This window comes from Chanodichthys erythropterus, chromosome 21, assembly GCF_024489055.1.
Source record: "Chanodichthys erythropterus isolate Z2021 chromosome 21, ASM2448905v1, whole genome shotgun sequence".
In the NCBI taxonomy this organism is placed as follows: Eukaryota; Metazoa; Chordata; class Actinopteri; order Cypriniformes; family Xenocyprididae; genus Chanodichthys; species Chanodichthys erythropterus.
Genome location: NC_090241.1, coordinates 11,064,968 through 11,085,474, shown reverse-complemented (window position 1 = coordinate 11,085,474; position 20,507 = coordinate 11,064,968). Strand labels below are relative to the sequence as shown.

Genomic DNA, 20,507 nt, shown 5'->3' with positions numbered 1-20,507 from the left:
TTATAATTAAGTAAATTCAGCCTTGATGAGCATATAAGAGACTTCTTCTTTTAAAAACATTAAAAATTGTAATGTTTCCAATCTTTTGAGAGGTACTGTATTAGTGAGGGCATTGCATAGACTTCCACTGATTTTATATCAGGTTAATGAAATTTTCTATGGCCTAACCCAACCCCAACCCTTAAACCTACCTATCACAGTGTCTAAACACTAGATTTCAATAAATTTATTAATTAATTAATTTAAATTAATTTATTTTGGCCACTTGGCCCTCACGATATATCCAAACCTGTACACACACAGTGATTGTGTCCTGTCTGCCTCTCTCAGCAGAGCAGTGCATCAAGCTCGACGTCATATCACCTGCAGAGAGCACTGCCGGGAGGCATCGTGCTGATGGAACTGGCTTTTCAAGTAAGACCTTCATCTGTCTGTGTCTCATAGCCTTTAGTGCAGATCAGGGCATAGAATCGCCCTCTTAGCACATCAGCCGAGAGCATACGCTTTTCACATGAATGTTGTGAAAGTCTCGGCGGATGGCGAGGAGAAAGATGTTTAATGGAGTCTGTCTCGCTCTAGCACTATTTATGGTTATTAATATTTGAACACAAAGAATCAACAGCAAGGAAATAGCACGTCATCATCTGATCTTCAGTCCTTCTCATGTCTAATATCTCTAAATTTCAAAGTGATTAAATTTTTATATTAGGGCATAGTTAGGGCATAGTACGGAGCCCGGCACGTCACTTAAAGGAGAAAAAAAAAAATTCTTAAACTGTTCCCTCGGTTTAACAAATCGTGCCCACGGATTAATAAACCGCACCTACTAATTTCCAAACCGTGCTCTCAGATTTTGCAAACCGTACCCTCGGTTTTTAAATCTGTTCCCCCAAATTCATAATCCATGCGCACACTTTCACAATCCGTTCCCACGGGTTTGTAAAAACTATTCACGGATTTGTGGCCCCGCCTCCAATCTTTGCCGGCAGATTCAACAAGGCCACCTATTTAGGTGCGGGATGCATAGGCTATTGTAAATTAACAAATATTATTTTACACAGTGGAGAATTTCCTGAACTTCCATTCAGAATTGAATTTCCATTATTTTTATTTTTTTAAAGTCCATTTTGGGCAAAAAGCTTTGTATAATAAAATCACCAAAACAAGTCTTCATGTTAAAAAATGAATAGTACACAAACATTTCTAAAACTGTAATTTAAAAAAAAAAAAAAAAATTTAAATAAAGCATTCATTAATTAGTTTGATAAATATACTGTGTTAAGTGCACTCATTTATAATCATAAATTAAAAAATAATTGATAAATAAATACATTTAAAAAAAAATACAATAAATAATAATTGTTGTTGTTGTTGTTGTTGTTATTATTAGCTTATTGTTGCATTTAGGCTACATGCATTTAGAAGAAGAAAAGAGGAACAAAGAAATTAAAAGTCAGTCATAAGACACAATGCCAGGTTTATTAGGCAATAATAATAAAGTGCTACGATTATCACAAATAAACACAAGATTTTGACGCACATAATTCTTATTAAATAGCTGTATTCCGCTACCCTTTGATAGAGAATCACTGCAGTTAATATAATTTGATGAATAATACACAATAAAACAATAAGATTCGTACTTACTATAGTAATTGGTCAATAAGATCCGTAATTACTATAGTAAGTAGTGTCCTAATACTATAGTAATTTATTGGAAATACTATAGTATTTTCGAACCATACTATAGTAAAGTACTTGAATTAATTTATTGTGGTAATTCTATAGTTGCTGTGGTAATATAACAACTATAGTAATATAAACAAATTACTGTACCCAATTTTGTACAGTAATTTTTTGAAGTTTTTCTACAACTTTAGGGTATATTATATTACAAATACTCTACAGTTTACTGTAGTAAAAATTAAAGTATACTACAGTATTTATAACATTTTATCAGTTCACTATATATAGTACTACAGTATGCTGTAGCATTCATTAACAAAGTGTTGTAAATTCTATAATATATACAGAATACTACAAATTATTATGGTTCAAAAACACTATTTACTATAATATTTTTTTTCACCTGGGGGAGTTTGCTGTTCTTCTTCTAAAATTAATCCGTGAGTAGTTTTTACAAACCCGTGGGAACGGATTATGAATCCCGGAACGGATTTAAAAACCGAGGGTACGGTTTTCAAAATCTGAGCGCACGGATTTGTAATTCGTAGGTACGGTTTATTAATCCGTGGGCGCGATTTGTTAAACCGAGGGAACAGTTTAAGAATTCGTTAGCATGGTTTATAAACTGAGGGAACGGATTGTTTTGTTTTTTTTCTCCTACAGGTGACGTGCCGGGCTCCGTAGCATAGTAATAGTTAATGTGTTGAAATAAGTAATCAATGCAATTTTTAATCATTGTAATGGTTTTATTTTTTTCTGTATGAATTACTGATCATGAATTGATTGAAATCTCTGTTTTCATAGAAATGTTCTTGTGAACACTAGCAGATGACTTGTACATGAGTCAGTTGCAAAAACACAAGATTAAGTCCATAAAGTGTGCAGGAAGTTGCATTTTCTTTGCTTGTTTGCTGAAGTTTGTAATTTGACCATAAGTATGAACCTTACAATAATAATAATAATATTGTTATCATTAGCATTTATTTTGTAATTATTATTTTTATTATTACTATTTATTAATAATAGTGATAACCAGAAGCTAAAGTTTGTAAACAAACTTTGATTTTGGCTTGAGAGAGCCTGAGTCAAAAGAGCCAACGCCAAATGTCTGTTCGGTGTTCTGGAGCTGGACCCGCCATAAAAATGCGCACAGGTGAATCATGTCCTGGTTGAATTAAAAAAGTAAATGGAGTCCAATTTGATTTACTTTGGACTTAAGAATTACTCTGTTGTACAGGCAGCTCTTAAATGCATAACTGTTCCTCTAGTAACACATAATCTCATTCTGACTCTGTTTCAGGGCTGTTATTTCTGCGTGAAGCAGTTTGCATTAGAGTGCTCAAGGATTCCCATGGGTCAGACGGTTAATTCTCAGGTAACGGCATCTGTGCATTAAAAGAATAACAGACAAGAAAGTGCATGTAAAGAGAAAGTGCGATTAAATGAGGTGTTTAAGGGTTCATATTTTATTTCTGTGTATCTGTTGTAAGTGCCTGCCTGTAATGTCTGTGGATATTTAATTTGAGCAACAAGCAGCAATCTTCTTTGTTAGCAGGATTCACTGGTCAAATGTCTCTCTCTCTGTCTCGCTGATGGTCTATTTAATGTGTAGTGGGTCCAGGTTGGCTCTAAATGAGAAGTAATTAAGTGTAAATATTGGTAAATCTCCAGATGTTTCTCAGCAGGAGGGCTCTGATTTCTTCTGCAGCGCCAGAAGCCCATAAGGTGTCTCCAATCACAGCTGCTCATATCCAGCAATTAAGTCATTAGCGTGTTTGTTTGGAAGTGCAGATTCTTCAAACTGAGCTTGAGGGCAAACAGGAATAAAAGTCACAAGAAATCAGTATTGAAAATTCATCAACTTAAATTTGTTCTATTAGAATCCATAGTTTTTGATCGCAAACATTCCCCTCTGCCAATTTGGTGGGAAAATGGTGGTGTTATTATTTTCATAAGGAATGAACAATCAAATTGAGTTGTTAATTATTCCGCTTGTTTTTGTTTGTGGAGAACCAAATATATCCACTTAGGATAAAGTGAACATTCTAATCAAGGCCACATAGTGATCAAATTCACCATGGAAATCAGCAAGTCATTTTGAAGTCTGACTTGTTTCACCCATATTTAAAGGTCATTGTCAGGAAACAGTGCCATTTTTACCAGAAAATTGTTCTTTAAAAAAAAAAAGAAGAAAAAAAGTATGTTTAAAAAGGTTTCTGCTGAACTTTTGTTCAAAGTTATGTTTTCCTATCTCAGGCCCAAAGTCTTAGACGTTAGTGCACCATTATTTGAGGATGTTTTCTCTCCAGTGTTTAACAAATATGTTGGTTGTAGCGGTTAAACGGATCGTTGTTGATCTGTACGGACTAAGCCCTGCGGTTCGGCATGCGTGTGATTTGCGGATCAATTGCAAGTTTCACCGCAATAGAGTAAAATGTTATCATTTGCACGTGTTTTATCTTGCTAGTTTACACATTAAATAGATATAAAACCATTCCAGTGCTAGAAGAGGCAAAAGAGGATTTAATTCGGTATCGCACACCACACTGTTATCGGTGTGCACAGACGCACATACAAGACTAGCGCGCGCACAGAGAGAGAGAGGCACGTTTCAAATAGCTCGCAAATTCCAAATTGATTTCTCTTTTGCATCCTCAATGCACTTGGATGGACACGTACACGCATTATGTCAGTCAAAATACCCCTCTTGGCAAGTATTCTCGTGAATAAAAATTTGAACGAGGTGAGAATTCGGATGTGAGTGTGCATGGAGTCTTACTCTTAAAGTGACAGCAACCTATAAATACCTGCTGTTGTCTATCATGTAAATCAAACAACAAAACACAGCTTTAACAAAGATTAATCTATATTAAATTTATACAGTGAACAGTGTCATTTTATATTTAATTATTACATTTCTGTACATGAAAATTAATACTACAGTTAGATCTTATCCTTTATTTGTAACTTTGTTGTATTTATGCTTGTAATTGGTGTACAGTATTTGTTCTTCTTACAGTCTGTTCACTTGCCTTTAATAATGTATTAGTTATTAATATAATAATGTATTAGTTATATTGTATTAGGCTAGTAGTTTCTGCTGTGGTATCAGAGTAGTTAAAGTGGGCTAATTAATAAATGCAAAGTTACCCCCCACCCCCCAATTTTTTTCTTTTGCGCTGATCTGAAAAATGATCCGATCCATGACTTAATAACCATGATATGATCCGAACCGTGAGTTTTGTGATCTGCATTGCATTATACTGTACGTTAAACACGGATAAATAATTTAAATTTTGTGATGGTAACATTTTTACTATATATATATATATATATATATATATATATATATATATATATATATATATATATATATATATATATATATATATATATATATATATATATATATATATATATATTATTATTATTATTATTATTATTATTATTATTATTATTTTTATTTTTATTTTTATTTTTTTTTTTACATTTGTTATTGCATTAGGAATCATGAACTAAAAACAATCAATCACAGGATATACTAGTATAATAAAAAAATATATATTATACATATAAATATACCTTGTTACCTTTACCTAGATTAGTAAATGCTGTTCAAGCATTGTTCATTATTAGTTAAAGATACTTAATACATTATATTATGTTAACAAATTGAATTGATTGTAAAGTATTGCCCATGTGACTAATTCATTATCCTGTGTCAGTTGTACATCAGTGACACACAAATGGCACTGTTTTCTGATCATGACCATACAAAACAACTTTGTTTTTACAAAATATTATGACTATTATCATTTTAATCATCTTCTTCCTGACGTGTTACATTATAAATGTATTATTAATATTTATTTTAAGATATACTTTACTACTAATACTCTTCCATCCACTGTACCACCAGATTAAGTTTTTGAATTTTGAGGTGGCAATGGACATCATGAGAATTACTTTCTATGACATTTGTTCCAGGGATTGAGAACATTGGGAATAGATCATGTCAAAAAAATCAGCTGTGATTCGCTCTCAGAATTCAGAATATTTTATTTCATTTTATATATGGAAAACATGTTTCCTCCCATGCGTAAAATAAATTAAAAACAAGAGTAAGAATCAAAGCTGAAGTTATATATATAAAATATTTACGCACCAAACAAGATAATATATGAGATGAGAGAACGTGGTGTAAACGACCTTGTTGAACTGCATAGATCATAAGCAGTGGATATTTAGTTAAAAAGTGAAAGGTCAAAAAGGACTGCACACACCTCATGCCTCATCATTATTGATCATCTCTGTGTCACTTCCTGTAACATACCCTCATACATTAGCGTGTGACAGTCAGCTTGTGTGTTTTCATTTTTGTGTAAATTGACTTCTAACCTCTCTGTGGCATGTTTCTCATCTGTCTCTGTTTGTGTGTGTGTGTGTTTGTGTGTGTTATCTTCTGTGTTTGTGTGTGTCTTACTGTCCTGCATATGACATGTGTGAATGTGTGTGTGTGTCTAGTCCCATCTCACTCTTTCTTTCCATCAGGGTTCTCTTCTCAACAAACCTCCTAGCAAGCCGTTCCCCGAGGCGCCCACGGGCTCTGACTCTGCGGTATGTCTCTGCATCCTCAGGGCGGGCTCATCTTCAGCCAATCAGGCTTCAATCTTTCCCTCAGACTCCTCCCTTGCATAGTGCCTGGCTCCTCCCCGTTCCACTACGTCCCCAGTCTTTCCCATTCTTTGAAAATCAGATGGTTCCTTTCCCTGTGTTTGTGTTCGTCAGCGATGCATCTTGCCGGAAAGGCCGCTGCAGGGGTTCCTCTTTAGCTGCAGATGCAGTTCTGTCTCTTTGCTGAATTTAGATGCACATGAATGTGGCATCTTCTGGGGGGTCACAGGGTCACTCTTCTTGCAGCTCTGATAGGCCAATGATCTCTTTCCTTTGCTCAATGATTATCCCTGATTTTCTTCTGCTCTTTTTGCATGTTGATTTGGATCTGCTCGTCTCCTTTTGAGGGAATCTTCAACAGTAATTCTGAGGCTGTTCTTTATATGATATACATTCATGAAGCTTTTTCAAAATGAGGAAATCACAAGTGGAGCATTTGCACTTTGTCATGCCGGCATCCGCTTATTCTTAATGTGCCTGACATAAGTAAGATCTGTGTTGTGCTAGCTAGGAAACAAAAGATAAAAAGTCAACATAAATGCTGTACACAATGTATTTCATTTCCAAAATCTGGTGTATTTCTGAGTGTAAAGGATCTAGAAAAAAATGTGGGAATTGACTGGATTTTGAAAAGTGGAATGGAGTCAAATGGGTTTGAAATGGAAGATTAATATTGGCTGAAAAGAAAAGAGATGCAGCCAATTATTGGATTACACTTCATTTTTAGTAAGACTGCACGATATATCGTTTTAACATCGATATCGCGATGTTCGCATCCAAGATAGTCACATCACAGGATGTGTGATGTCAAGTATAGGGATCGTTGATCCATGATCCATATGGGCCAGCTGCCCAAGGTTCGGAACACATTTGATTCACAGATTAATTGCAAAGTTTAACCATCATAGAGTGAAAGTTTATCATTTGCGTGTGTTTTTAAGTCCTGTTGGTTTAAACATCAAGCGCAAGCTTGTCCTCTGTTTTCTGTGTGCGCACACAGAGTCATGCAGACAGCACGTAATCACCGAAATTCAGTTCTCTTCTGCGTCTATTTGTGCTTGAATGGACACATGCAATCAAAATTAAGTAAAAATGCCAGTTTCGGCGAGCATCCTCATAAACACAGTCGGTTATGTGTTGTAAACAATTGAGAAAGAAAACAGATGCGTATCATCATATTGAATCCGTGCATTCATCTTAAAGTGACAGCAGCCTAATATACCCGCAGCTAATTAAATATAATTAAAATAAATGTAATTTATTCTGGTAAATCTATGCAGTGTTATTTTAATTTGATTATTCAGTTTCTTTTCCTGAATACTGTTAGATTTACCTGAAAAACAAAAAGCACTGCTTATTTCATTTGTATCTTTGTTCTATTATATTATCTGTGCTTGTAATTTGTTTATTATTTTCTATGCAGATGCAGTCCCCTACAAAACCACCCCAATCATCCTAGAATGATTAATTCCTTATAAATGGAGCTATTCAAATAATTTGGTGAAACTGTTTCCATATCGCAATGTCAGTTTTTTTCCAATATCATGCAGCCCTAATTTTAAGGTTACAGTGTAATCACACAAGTGCTGAGTAATATTAATTAAACTACATATACAGTGGTCAAAGTTTGGTTTAGGTTTAGCTCCTTGTTACTATTCAAAATTAATTATCCAACTACTGTCATTGAAATATACTAATTACATGTAACGTGTAACTGTGTCACCTTAAAACAAGTGTTACCTATTATTGAATTTTGATCAAATATATACTTTATGTATTTTTTTGTATTTGGAATAATTGCACCAGTGAATTGTGCACAATAAGACAAGATACGTTCATTAAAAAGTACACATTTTTATGTTGACTTTACAGCGCTTTTAGGACTTCAGCATCAAGTGTCATGGAAAGGTGATTTGGTGAGGTTACCAGGTAATCAGAAAGTAGTAAAACTACTCAGTATACAGTATAAACGGTGGAAGTAAGAAAGTAGAAAACCTAGAACTCTCTAAGTGATAATGCCAAAGTCCCTTTAAGGCAAGTTCACTCAACGGTCATTTCCGTAACGCCTTGGGCAGCTGTTTCCAGCCATGCAAGTACATCTTCATCTGCTTGAACGGAGAGACACAAAAATCTCCAGAAGTGCTTGTCAAAATTCTGTTCAAGCAATAACATCTGACAAAAGTAGTATTCTGAGCTCAAATCCCAGGCTTGTCCAGCTAATGCAAATATTCAAGAGTAAACTGGGGTGAACTGGCTTTTTGAACCATAAGGCATTCAGCTGCTTTATTAAGTGTAGCGATGCCTCTATCAAAAAGGATATTGGCTGTTGTACCTGTAGGGCAGGACTACAGCTGCCGTATTGAGCGTTATGAATGCTCTCATTCATATTTGTTCAAGTGGACCATCTCTTCCACTTAAAATGTCTCTGGTGGCACATAACAGAACTTGACCTGTGTGCCTTGTGGCATCTGGAAGTAACACCATAGTGTTCAACAGATTGGGAAACGTTTACGCAAATCTTGAAAACGGCCTTATTTTTCTGAATGTAGGCATGTTAACACATGACTCAGTTATGCAAATACAACAGGCTAACCACTGCAATCATAGCAATCTGAGCTGTTTTCATGTGCCATGTTTCCAAAAGCATCCTCACATGACTGAGAGGAAAATGGACGAGTGATATTATCTTTCCTCAGCCTGTGGCAGAAATTTCAGTCGAATGGGCCACTGGCAGATTTCAGAATGTTGACGTGAAAAACGATTCTTGCACAGGCTGCAATTGTGTGAGCTGTTTTCTGCAAATGGAACTGCCACGACAGCGTCAAATGAACAGGGTTTTTTTTAATCCTCAACTCTTTTGATTTGATAAGACCTATTTGCATTTGTTCCAGGGCAATGGTCAGGATGAAAGCGACAGCGGTAATAGCGTTTAGCCGTCGCCACCGCTTTCCCCACCCTCTTTGCTCCCATTGTACTGTAATTACTCCTGCTCTCTCCCTCTGCAATCATTTGCATTTGCCACTAATGCTTTTGTAAGCACGGCTTTGATGTGAGATTTAATTAAAAAGGATACAATTATTAAGTTGATTGATATCAGATGATTTTAAAAAAGATTATTGAAAAGGTTTGGCAGGTAGGTGGTTGGAAGGGGTTTTTGCTCTTCACAAGTCACCTACGTCGAGTTGTAGACATGTTATGTCAGGTTTCATGTGCGCTTGAGGGACTTTCATGAAACTTATCAAGAACATGTCTGATTCCAATTTCACCCCCAAATCAAGGACCATTAAGATTTTGTGCATTGGGCCTTCATTTTCATGATAGTTACACTTAACCAGGAACGACACAAGAAGTTTCCAGTGACAGGTAATTTGTTAGGCCTCACTGAAAGGCAAAATGCTGTATGACACTGTCACCGCCATACACAACTTATTTATTTATTTATAGGATTTTGGACATTTTGGTACTATAATATGAAACAAAAAGATATCTAAATATTTTGTAAAGTATTTATACATAACAGTAGTTTTGTTGTGTTGTACTTTATGCTGATTAAAAAAAAACTTTATTTTACAGTGCTGTAGTTACATGTTATTTACATGTACTTACTACACCCCGATTTCCGGAAATGTTGGGACATTTTTTAAATTTATTTATTTATTTATTTTTTTTACACTTTTATCCACTAAATAAGCTCATATAGCATGCCTGCTATAGGTCCCAAAAAAGTTGGAACGGGGGCAACAAATAGCAAGAAATAGGCTGAAAAAGCAAGACATTTTGAAAAGATTCAGCTGGGAGAACATTAGCAACTAATTAAGTTCATTGATATCAGGTCTATAACATGATTAGCTATAAAAGCGATGTCATAGAGAGGCAGAGTCTCTCAGATGTAAAGATGGGCTGAGGCTCTCCAATCTGTGAAAGAGTGAGTAAAAAGATTGTGGAATACTTTAAAAACAATGTTCCTCAACGTCAAATTGAAAAGGCTTTGCAAATCTCATCATCTAAAGTGCATAACATCATCAAAAAAATTCAGTGAAACTGGAGAAATCTCTGTGCGTAAGGGACAAGGCCGAAGACCTTTATTGGATGTCCGTCAGACGACACTGCATCACTCATCAGCATGATTGTGTCATGACATTACAAAATGGGCCCAGGAATACTTCCAGAAACCACTGTCGGTAAACACAAACCACCGTGCCATCTGCAGATGCCAAATAAAGCTCTATCATGCAAAAACGAAGCCATATGTGAACATGGTCCAGAAGCGCCGTTGTGTCATGTGGGCCAAAAAGTGTTCTGTGGTCAGATGAGTCCAAATTTGACATTCTTGTTGGAAATCATGGACGCCGTGTCCTCCGGGCTAAAGAGGAGGGAGAACTTCCAGCATGTTAACAGCTTTATCAGCAAAAGCCAGCATCTCTTATGGTATGGGGGTGCATAAGTGCATATGGTATGGGCAGCTTGCATGTTTTGGAAGGCACTATGAATGCTGAAAGGTATATAAAGGTTTTAGAGCAACAAATGCTCCCCTCCAGACGACGTCTATTTCAGGGAAGGCCTTGTGTATTTCAGCAGGACAATGCAAAACCACATACTGCAGCTATTACAACAGTATGGCTTCGCCGTAGAAGAGTCCGGGTGCTGAATTGGCCTGCCTGCAGTCCAGATCTTTCACCTATAACATGTGGCGCATCATTAAACAAAAAATACGTCAAAGACGACCACAAACTCTTCAGCAGCTGGAAACCTATTTCAGGCAAGAATAGGACCAAATTCCAACACCAAAACTCCAGAAACTCATAACCTTGATGCCCAGACATCTTCAAACTGTTTTGAACAGAAGAAGAGATGCTACACCATGGTAAACATGCCCCCATCTCAACTATTTTGAGACCTGTAGCAGGCATCAAATTTGAAATGAGCTCATTTTGTGCATAAAAATTTACAGTTTCTCACTTTAAACATTTATGTTATATTATCTATGTTCTGTTGTGAATAAAATATTGATTTGATGTGATTTGAAAGTCTTTTAGTTTTCATTTTATTCAAATTTAAATAACGTCCCAACATTTCCGGAATTCGGGTTGTATAGTATAGTAATAACAGTAAATTATTCATAATTACAAGTAACTAACCCTAAACCTACCCCTAACCCTAACTGTAACTCTATAGTAAGTTCATGTAGTTAGTTAAAGGGTTACTTCAGGATTTAGCATTAAGCTTTGTATTAGTAGAATACCACTAGTATTTTCGAATTACCGTGCTTTCCCCCTTCATATCAGCCCGAGATGAGAGATTTATGCATTTTTATTCTGTAAAAAAGCCTCCGATGATGCAAAAATTGTCATTTTGCGTCATCGGAGGCTTTTTTGGCCAGAGGCTTAAAACTACAGCCAGTAATAGCAGGTAGTTCCGCATTTTTTCACCACGCCCATACATATGCGCTTTTGAGGTTACTCACGGACATAGATCAAAGATTTTATCAAAAGTGGGTGTCAATTATATTTTTAAGCTTAACATATTTTGTTATAGTTTGCACTACATCAGTGGTTCATCTCGCAAATTTATCGGTCTCTGCAGTCATCTCAACCAATACAGCAACAGGCTTTTGTGGTAATGTTAGCATAAATAGATAAATAGACTAACTAAGTTTTACAGAACAGTGGCTTTACTTTGATAACAGTCAACGTATATGCAACTTATATGTAATTGTCTATCTAACGTTACTTTGCTAAGTTTGCAGTTTTACTGCTACCTACAACACTACATGTACTGTGTTATCAGTCTAGTATCAGCGAGTCTTACCTCTAGGCGAATACGCTTAGTACCAGATGCCCAGGCTGTTCGTCCTCTGGGAAAGTGAATATCGATGATATCGCGTGACCTTCAGAATGGTTCTCTTCATTTCAAGGATATTTGGTTCGTAGTCCTCGTGCTTGAAATGGAGACTAGCCTACAAATTCTGTGTTTTTTTAGGTTTTCTATAACGGTATCATCTCCAAACTTCAGGTGTTTGATGGCCCGCAGCCACTGTTTACATCGCTCCAAATCTTTAACTTAATCGGAAAATGATGGAAACTTACTTGTTCTTTCCTGGTTTTGGGTGTACATCCAGGTACAAAGCAATTTAGCACCATTTCGCTGTAAATGTATGAACTAACTCACGATTTATAGAATTAATATGTAACAAAGCAAGCCTAGTTGTTTGAATTTTCCTGGTAATGCCGCCTGTAACCGATAGGCATGGTTTGGGCGTGGCCTCGCAAGGGCAGCAAAACAAGTGCATTCTGGGAGTTGTTGTCTTTCATCCACATTAGTCAAAAATACATTTTCTGCCTTTTCTCAGTCTAGAAAGCTCCAAATTCAAAAATAATTTCACATTTCTACTACGTAAATGACCAATTTTAAATACACATTCAGGGGTGAAGTACCCCTTTAATAGTACTCTCATCAATTAATAGTACTCACTAGTACTTATTTGAGTAATTACAATGTAACTACGACATTGTAAATTAAAGTGACTGAAAATGGAACTTGGATGCATTACAGTGTAAAATCTGATTATTTGTCAGGAAATTAATGTCACAAATCTCAATGGTCCTTTAATCTGCAAAGTATAATTTCATGTTTATTTTCTTTTGATGTTGGGGTAAAATGTGATCTGGGCAAGTGGAGATGACTTGCCAGATTCACCCAATGTGATTTTGCAGTGAGGCAGGATTCATTTGACCATCTGTAGGGGAAGCACATGAGAGTCATTAGGTTTCGAGTTAGTATCGCTATCAGGATTTAGAGGTTGTGGGATGATGTTCCTGCTACTGCTTGCGGTCTTCCTCTGGGGAATCGGATGCCTTTGATCCGAATGATTTCTCATGGGTTATGTGGAGTTCCTGCACCAGTGTGTTCTACTCCTGAGTAACTGCATGCATGTGTGTTTTTGCTCCCAGCTGTCCATGCTGTTCACAGAGGAGTGCGATAAGGTCCGGGATTTGATGCACGTTCACTCATTCAGCTATGACTTCCACCTGCGTGTGGTGCATCAGTACCTCGTAGGGTGTCACATGACCCTTCGGCAGGGGTACCAACTCACTGGCTTTCTGGAGGACTTCATCGCCCATCACCCTGACATACCTAAGTTTGGACGCAACCACGTCTTCCAGGGTGAGTGCATTCAACATCAGAATGTCATATTTTTATAATTCAGTCTGAACTGTCAGCTAAAGCACATATTCAATGGCAGATTCATTTTTATGTTTTTCCTCTTTTTGCCAGTCATGCATAATATATAATATGCTTTTTATGTGTACTAGGGAGTTTCTCCATATCAACGGGGATGATCACAGCACATCAGCTGTATAATTACATCACTGATCATGCTGGTACTTACGGGATGAAGCCCTTGCGCATGTCTAAGGCTGCAGTTACAACTGATAACAAAAAGGGGGCGCCGAGCACAGACCTGCATGAATATGCGCTGGTTGCTCTGTGGAACAGGTACTTTGTGAATTGTTCTTAATTATTTGAGCAGGTGATGATATAATTTATATTTGTATACGCTAATAGCGTCTTTCTCTTTAAGCTCTGGCACATTTAAAGACCTGGAGGGATTACGACACCATGACGACTTTGATGTGTCGCTGCTGGTGTGTCATAATGCTGCCCCTTTTGAGGAACAGTCTGAAGGAGAGAGACACCTGCTCAGGTGTGTACAGCATTAAAAACATATGAGGAATACAGTGCACTTTGTAAAGTTGGCACTTAATGGGCATGAGTTAAATGCTACAGAAGTGGATAACTTGGTACAGCAGAATGAAACAACATTTGCGACATATTTAACTTCTTTAATTTTGTAATTCTGTAAGTATTTTATGTGGAAAACAGAATAATCAGAGCAAAATAATATAGGGACTATATTAATATAATAATAATAATACATAGGGTCGATACCAAGCTTGTGTACTTGTACTCGTACTCGTAAAAATACCCCCGATACCAAAGACTGATACCTCACGTGACGTAACTGACAGAATTTCCCGTGCACAGAGACATCGGAGGCAGCAGAAGAAACAATGTCAGCCTCAGAGGTGTGGAAATACTTCAAAATTAATGATGACACATACATTGCGAACTGCTTGCTTTCAATCACAATTCATATTCGGTTAGTGAAGGTGGGATAGGCAGAATCGAGCTGAATGACAAGCGCTCTCTCTTTCTTGCGCATGAACCCAGTTCTCAGACAGCGCACGATCAGTTCTCCTTGCGAACTAATGGTCAAATGGTCAAAATGCACACATAGTCGTCAAAATGTCCATCGTGTGGAGTATCTCGTGTGACAAGCACATAAAAATTATTACTTTTTTCATTAGAGTAAAATATAAAGAAGCTGTCCTACATTCATTAGTCTCACTGTGTTGTACTTGAAAAACTGCCACATCTCCAAAAAACTAAAAGAGAGAGAGAGAGAGAGAAATTAATAAATGTATAGGCATCGGTATCGGCGAGTACTAGAAAAAAGTATTGGTACTCGTACTCGGTCCTTGGCATCGGTGCATCCCTAATAATATGGGACTTCTGGTGGAGTTTATCCATTTCCATCCATATTTGTTATATAATATTATAAATAAATAATATAATAGCATTATCCATAACATTACTAAAATAATAATAATAATAGTGTTATTATAATTTGTAGTAAATAATAAAATATTATAAATGACAGCATAAATATTATTTATAGATACATAATAATAAATTAATATAAACAATAAATATTATAGTAATATTGTTTATTATTAATATTAGTCATAACAAATAACATGATATTATGAATATTATCTATAACATTACCATAAATAGTAATGATAATAGTAGTTATTACTAATACTTGGTATAAATATTAACAATTAGTAATAATAATAGATGGTTATAAATAGTAGTATTATAAATATTACCTATAACATTACTATAAATATTAATATTAGTATTATACTTTTATAGTAAATAGTAAAATATTATAAAATATAATATTATAAATTTTATCTACAAAGAAATATAAAAATAAGAAATTTAATATAAACAATAAATATTATATGTAATATTACAAATATTATCCATAGCATTACCATAAATAGTAGTAGCAATAATAGTAGTTCATATTATTGTTATTATTATTAATTGGTATAAATATTAATAATTAGTTGTAATAATAATAATAATAGATTATATAAATAGTAGTAGTAATAATAGATAAATGATTATAAATAGTAAAATTACCTATAACATTACTATAAATACTACTACTACTACTACTACTACTACTACTACTACTAATAATAATAATAATAATAATAATAATAATAATATATACTAATTTATAATAAATCAAATAATAATACTATTATTTAAAAATATTCTAGATAATATTATTTTTTAATAAATCATGTTAATACTCTTCCCCAACTGCAACAGGTATGTTTACTAAAAAAATATTTTTTTCTATTCTGACTTTGTTTTCTTTTATTATTACAATTATTATTATTATTATTATTATTATTTTCCATTTTTAATGATTTCAGGCTGCGTTTCTACGTGATCATGACCAGTCAAAGAGAGCTGTTCCCACGTTTGACTGCAGACATGCGGCGATTTAAGAAACTTCCTCAGATCCACCGTGACCCTGGTGACCTCAGTGGCCGCATCCATGTGGAGCGGATGGAGGCTGGCAGCGTAGGGACGCGGGAATCTGAACTTGACCTGTGGGAGGAGACCACTGCCCCCGTCAGCCCCGCAGCCAGCCCTGAATCTGACCACATAGAGAACCTCTTGCACGCGGGTCAGGCCGTGCTCGGAGACACTGATGACTCTCAAGGGCTCTTCTTCCTGACTCCTCTCTTCCCCCTACTCAATTCAGAGGTGATGTCTGCGCGGCGGCAGATTCAGAGCAGTGTGGAGCAGGCCATGGGCCATTGCCGTAGGGATATCCTTTGGAGGAGGCTTTTTCACGGAGAGCACTTGGCTCTGGATAAACTCAAACTCAGCAAGCTGGCCTTTGGTGAACTAGAAGAGCTACTGGACGCTGTGCAAAGCAGATCGGTCGCCGAGATTGACCCACAGCTGGTATGAACACACATCACATCCACTGCCCTTCACCTCTATGAGCATCTTTCACACCTATTTATCTCCCATTTTATATTACTTTCTCTTCGTTCTCTAGTAGAATAGGTACAAAATAAGGTCTGAATAGGGTCACTTTTTACTTTTTCAATAAATGCTCAATGAAAAGATATCATATTTGAACAGGAGGTCATATAACCCTAGTCCATGTTTGTGTGGATTATATTATATTATATTATATTATATTATATTATATTATATTATATTTATATTATATTATATTATATTATATTATATTATATTATATTATATTATATTATATTATATTATATTATATTATATTATATTATATGATATTATATTATATTATATTATATTATATTATATTATATTATATTATATTATATTATATTTATTATATTATATTATATTAGTTTTCTCTAGAAATAAATATTAAATACATTTTTGATAGATTTAGGTTGCAGATTTTCCATTAAAAAAAATCGTGATTTATTCTTAAAATAATTTGGAAACAAGATTGAATTATTTTCAACACAAGAATATGTGTAAAAATTTGGAATAAAAAGAAATGAAAATAATTAAATCAAATAATTTACTTTTCACCGTTCTGTGGGATAGGCCCAAATGAAGTCACTTCCTGCATGTCACAATTTTTTTTTTTTTCTTGTGGGAAAATATATGCCAACATGATTGCACTCAAAATGTTTGACACAGCAAAACAATATATTTCTTGTGATTAAAAATGTATTATTAAACATAGTTGTTTACTACAGTGAACTGAATATAAATTCAGAAATATGATGTTTAAAAGTACTTTGCATGTTAATTTAATGTTCAATCAAAAGAGAAATAGGAGTATAGGACTTCCTGTTTGTGGAAAGGGCCAGCACTTTCTCTTCCTGTACACACTGAAGTCAGTCTTTAGGAAACCTCTGGAAAATAGCATGTTTTCTCCTTCATTCCACAGTTTATTCAGGATGGTTTGATCCATGTCTGGCTCTGTGCAGTTCGTCTGATAGGTGGCTGACAACAAACATGCTAATGCGCCACTCCGTGGGGAAAACATGCGCCCTACTCATCACCACATCGCAATAAACATCAGCTAATTAGCACAGGAAATCAGCCCTTTAATATTACACTCTGTTCCTTATTTACACCATAAATTATCCCTTCTGTACCAACATGCGCACAGATTCACACTCCGTATCGTTCGCCAACAGGGTGCTCGTTCGAGATTTGATTACACAGCAATAGCTACTGTACTGCAAATGTGCCGTTCATTCTAACAGACATCACTGTGTTTGCTACAGCGCAACTGTATTTGGCTTCAGAAATGAAGGACTTATTTGGAGAACCAGCAATGTAAAATATAATTAATTAATTAATTTAGTAATTGTGAATGATACTCTACCATTAAATTTTTTTTTTTTTTTTTTTTTTTTTTTTTTTAATTCAGGATTCTTTGATGAATAGAAAGTTCAAAAGAACAGCATTAATCTTTTGTAACATTAAAGGTGCCATCGAATTGAAAATTTAATTTACCTCGGCATAGTTGAATAACAAGAGTTCAGTACATGGAAATTACATACAGTGAGTCTCAAACTCCATTGTTTCCTCCTTCTTATATAAATCTCATTTGTTTAAAAGACCTCCGAAGAACAGGCGAATCTCAACATAACACCGACCGTTACTTAACAGTCGGGGTGTACGCCCCCAATATTTGCATATGCCAGCCCATGATCGAGGCATTACACAAGGGCAGCCAGTATTAACGTCTGGAGCTGCACAGCTGAATCATCACTAGGTAAGCAAGAACAACAGCTAAAAATGGCAGATGGAGCGATAATAACTGACATGATCCATGATAACATGATATTTTTAGTGATATTTGTGAATTGTCTTTCTAAATGTTTCATTAGCATGTTGCTAATGTACTGTTAAATGTGGTTAAAGTTACCATCGTTTCTTACTGTATTCACGGAGACAAGAGCTGTCGTTATTTTCATTTTTAAACACTTGCAGTCTGTATAATTCATAAACACAACTTCATTCTTTATAAATCTCTCCAACAGTGTAACATTAGCCCGTTAGCCATGGAGCATACTATCAAACTCATTCAGAATCAAATGTAAACATCCAAATAAATACCATACTTACGTGATTAGACATGCTGCATGACAAACACTTTGTAAAGACCCATTTTGAGGGTTATATTAGCTGTGTGAACTTTGTTTATGCAAAGACAGAGTTGAGAGCTCGGGAGGGGGCGGAGAGCACGAGCAATTAAAGGGGCCGCAGCATGAATCAGCGCATTTCTAATTATGCCTCAAAATAGGCAGTTAAAAAAATTAATTAAAAAAAAAAATCTATGGGGTATTTTGAGCTGCAACTTCACAGACACATTCAGGGGACACCTTAGACTTATATTACATCTTGTAAAAAAAAAACTTTCGATGACACCTTTAATAAATGTCTTTACTGTCACCTTTGATTAATTTAATGCATTTATACTGAATAAAGTATTAATTTCTTTCAACAACAACAAAAAATCTTATTGACCCCAAACTTTTACTACAAACATTAGTGTAAATAAATAAATTATGGCACAGAATAAATGATCCATTATTAATTATCATTTATTATATGCATTTATAAATTTACTTCAGTATTTATTTATTTATTTATTCTTGTATCTCTTACTGATGTTTCCTCCTCCAAAATGATAAGAAAGTGGTCAGTTGAAAATAATTTGGTTTCAGCATCCTTTAGAGCAGGAGTATCCAAACTCGGTCCTGGAGGGCGGCTGTCCTGCAGGGTTTTGCTCCAACCAGCACTTGCCTTGAAGTTTCTATATGCCTATTTAGATCTTGATTAGCTGGTTCAGGTGTGTTTAATTGGGGTTGGAGCTAAACTCTGCAGGACGATGGCCCTCCAGGACTGAGTTTTGACACCCCTGCTTTAGAGTGTGTTCACACTTGTAGTTCGGTTCTTTTGATCCGGACCAAAAAAGAAAATGATACATTTAGTCCTGGTTCACTGAGTATTTGCTAATTTGTGCTTGTAGTATGTGCGGGCAGATATGATGGTATTTTTACCATCTGAGAACTCACAAAATGTGTAAGTAAGAAACAGCAGCAGGAATTCCTCCATTGCACACAAATGAAGATCTGCTGCAGGGAGACCCGTTCTGACACTTGTACCGAACCTTAATGGGCAACATAGCTCCGACAACGAGAAGAACCCAGTATTCTTGAGCATTCTGCTCACATCTTGTGCCATCATATCCTGTTTTTGGTTTGTTTAAATGTCTGGTCCATGTTGAGTTCATATTTCAGTTGAACCGCATCAGAGTTCCATTGGAAGTGGACTGAGACCCACCTTTTCAGGGGTCTTGTTCGGCTTGACCCCTGAAAATGGCTTCGGATGGCAGCGTTCACATTTATGTAGATGAACCGCACTAGCAGAGCAATCCCACCAGAGTTTGTTTTAATCCAACCAAACCCGCCAAGTGTGAACACACACTTAGACAGTCTTACAAGTTCTGAATAGGAACCAGTTCTCAACTCCCAACCACATGTACTGTATGTGTGCTGTGAGCGAAAACGCTTATGACCATATTGACGGTTTTCTGCTTTAACCTGAAGCTTTTAACCTCTGCTTTTCACCTCCTCCTGATCCTCCTTTCTGGGTTTTCTATTATTTGATTGGCCTCCTCACCCCACCTCTGTATCTCACACATATATCTGAACTCTGGAAGAGAGAGATGTGATGTTTCCTCCATACTTGACACGAGCTGTGATGTGGATGACTCGCTCCCGTTCAAGCGCCGTATCCTCAGATTCCCCCATCTCCCCAAACCTGCATATCAATGCCATTTGATTGCTCATCTATTCACACGCCGCTCGCTTCTGTATTCCCTTCACGAAATCAGAACCGCTTAGTCAATGTTACTGAGCGGAGCCGCTCCTGTGCCACGACTGCTAATGCTAATCGGAGCGCTCGGATGATGT

General features: G+C 35.9%; 1 protein-coding gene across 13 annotated transcripts in view; it reads left to right on the top strand.

Moving 5' to 3' along the window:
• The window catches only part of szt2 (SZT2 subunit of KICSTOR complex), a 110,335-nt gene that overhangs the window by 86,149 nt on the left and 3,679 nt on the right, over nt 1-20,507 (top strand). For 8 of the 13 annotated variants that reach the window (XM_067374429.1, XM_067374423.1, XM_067374428.1 and 5 more), the window contains 7 exons: nt 331-414; nt 2,987-3,061; nt 6,238-6,303; nt 13,311-13,524; nt 13,674-13,857; nt 13,943-14,065; nt 15,939-16,479. In XM_067374429.1, coding sequence (XP_067230530.1) covers nt 331-414; nt 2,987-3,061; nt 6,238-6,303; nt 13,311-13,524; nt 13,674-13,857; nt 13,943-14,065; nt 15,939-16,479 — 1,287 coding nt within the window. The remainder of the gene's footprint in view (nt 1-330; nt 415-2,986; nt 3,062-6,237; nt 6,304-13,310; nt 13,525-13,673; nt 13,858-13,942; nt 14,066-15,938; nt 16,480-20,507) is intronic. The other 5 variants (XM_067374430.1, XM_067374431.1, XM_067374422.1 and 2 more) reach the window with 2 other exon arrangements.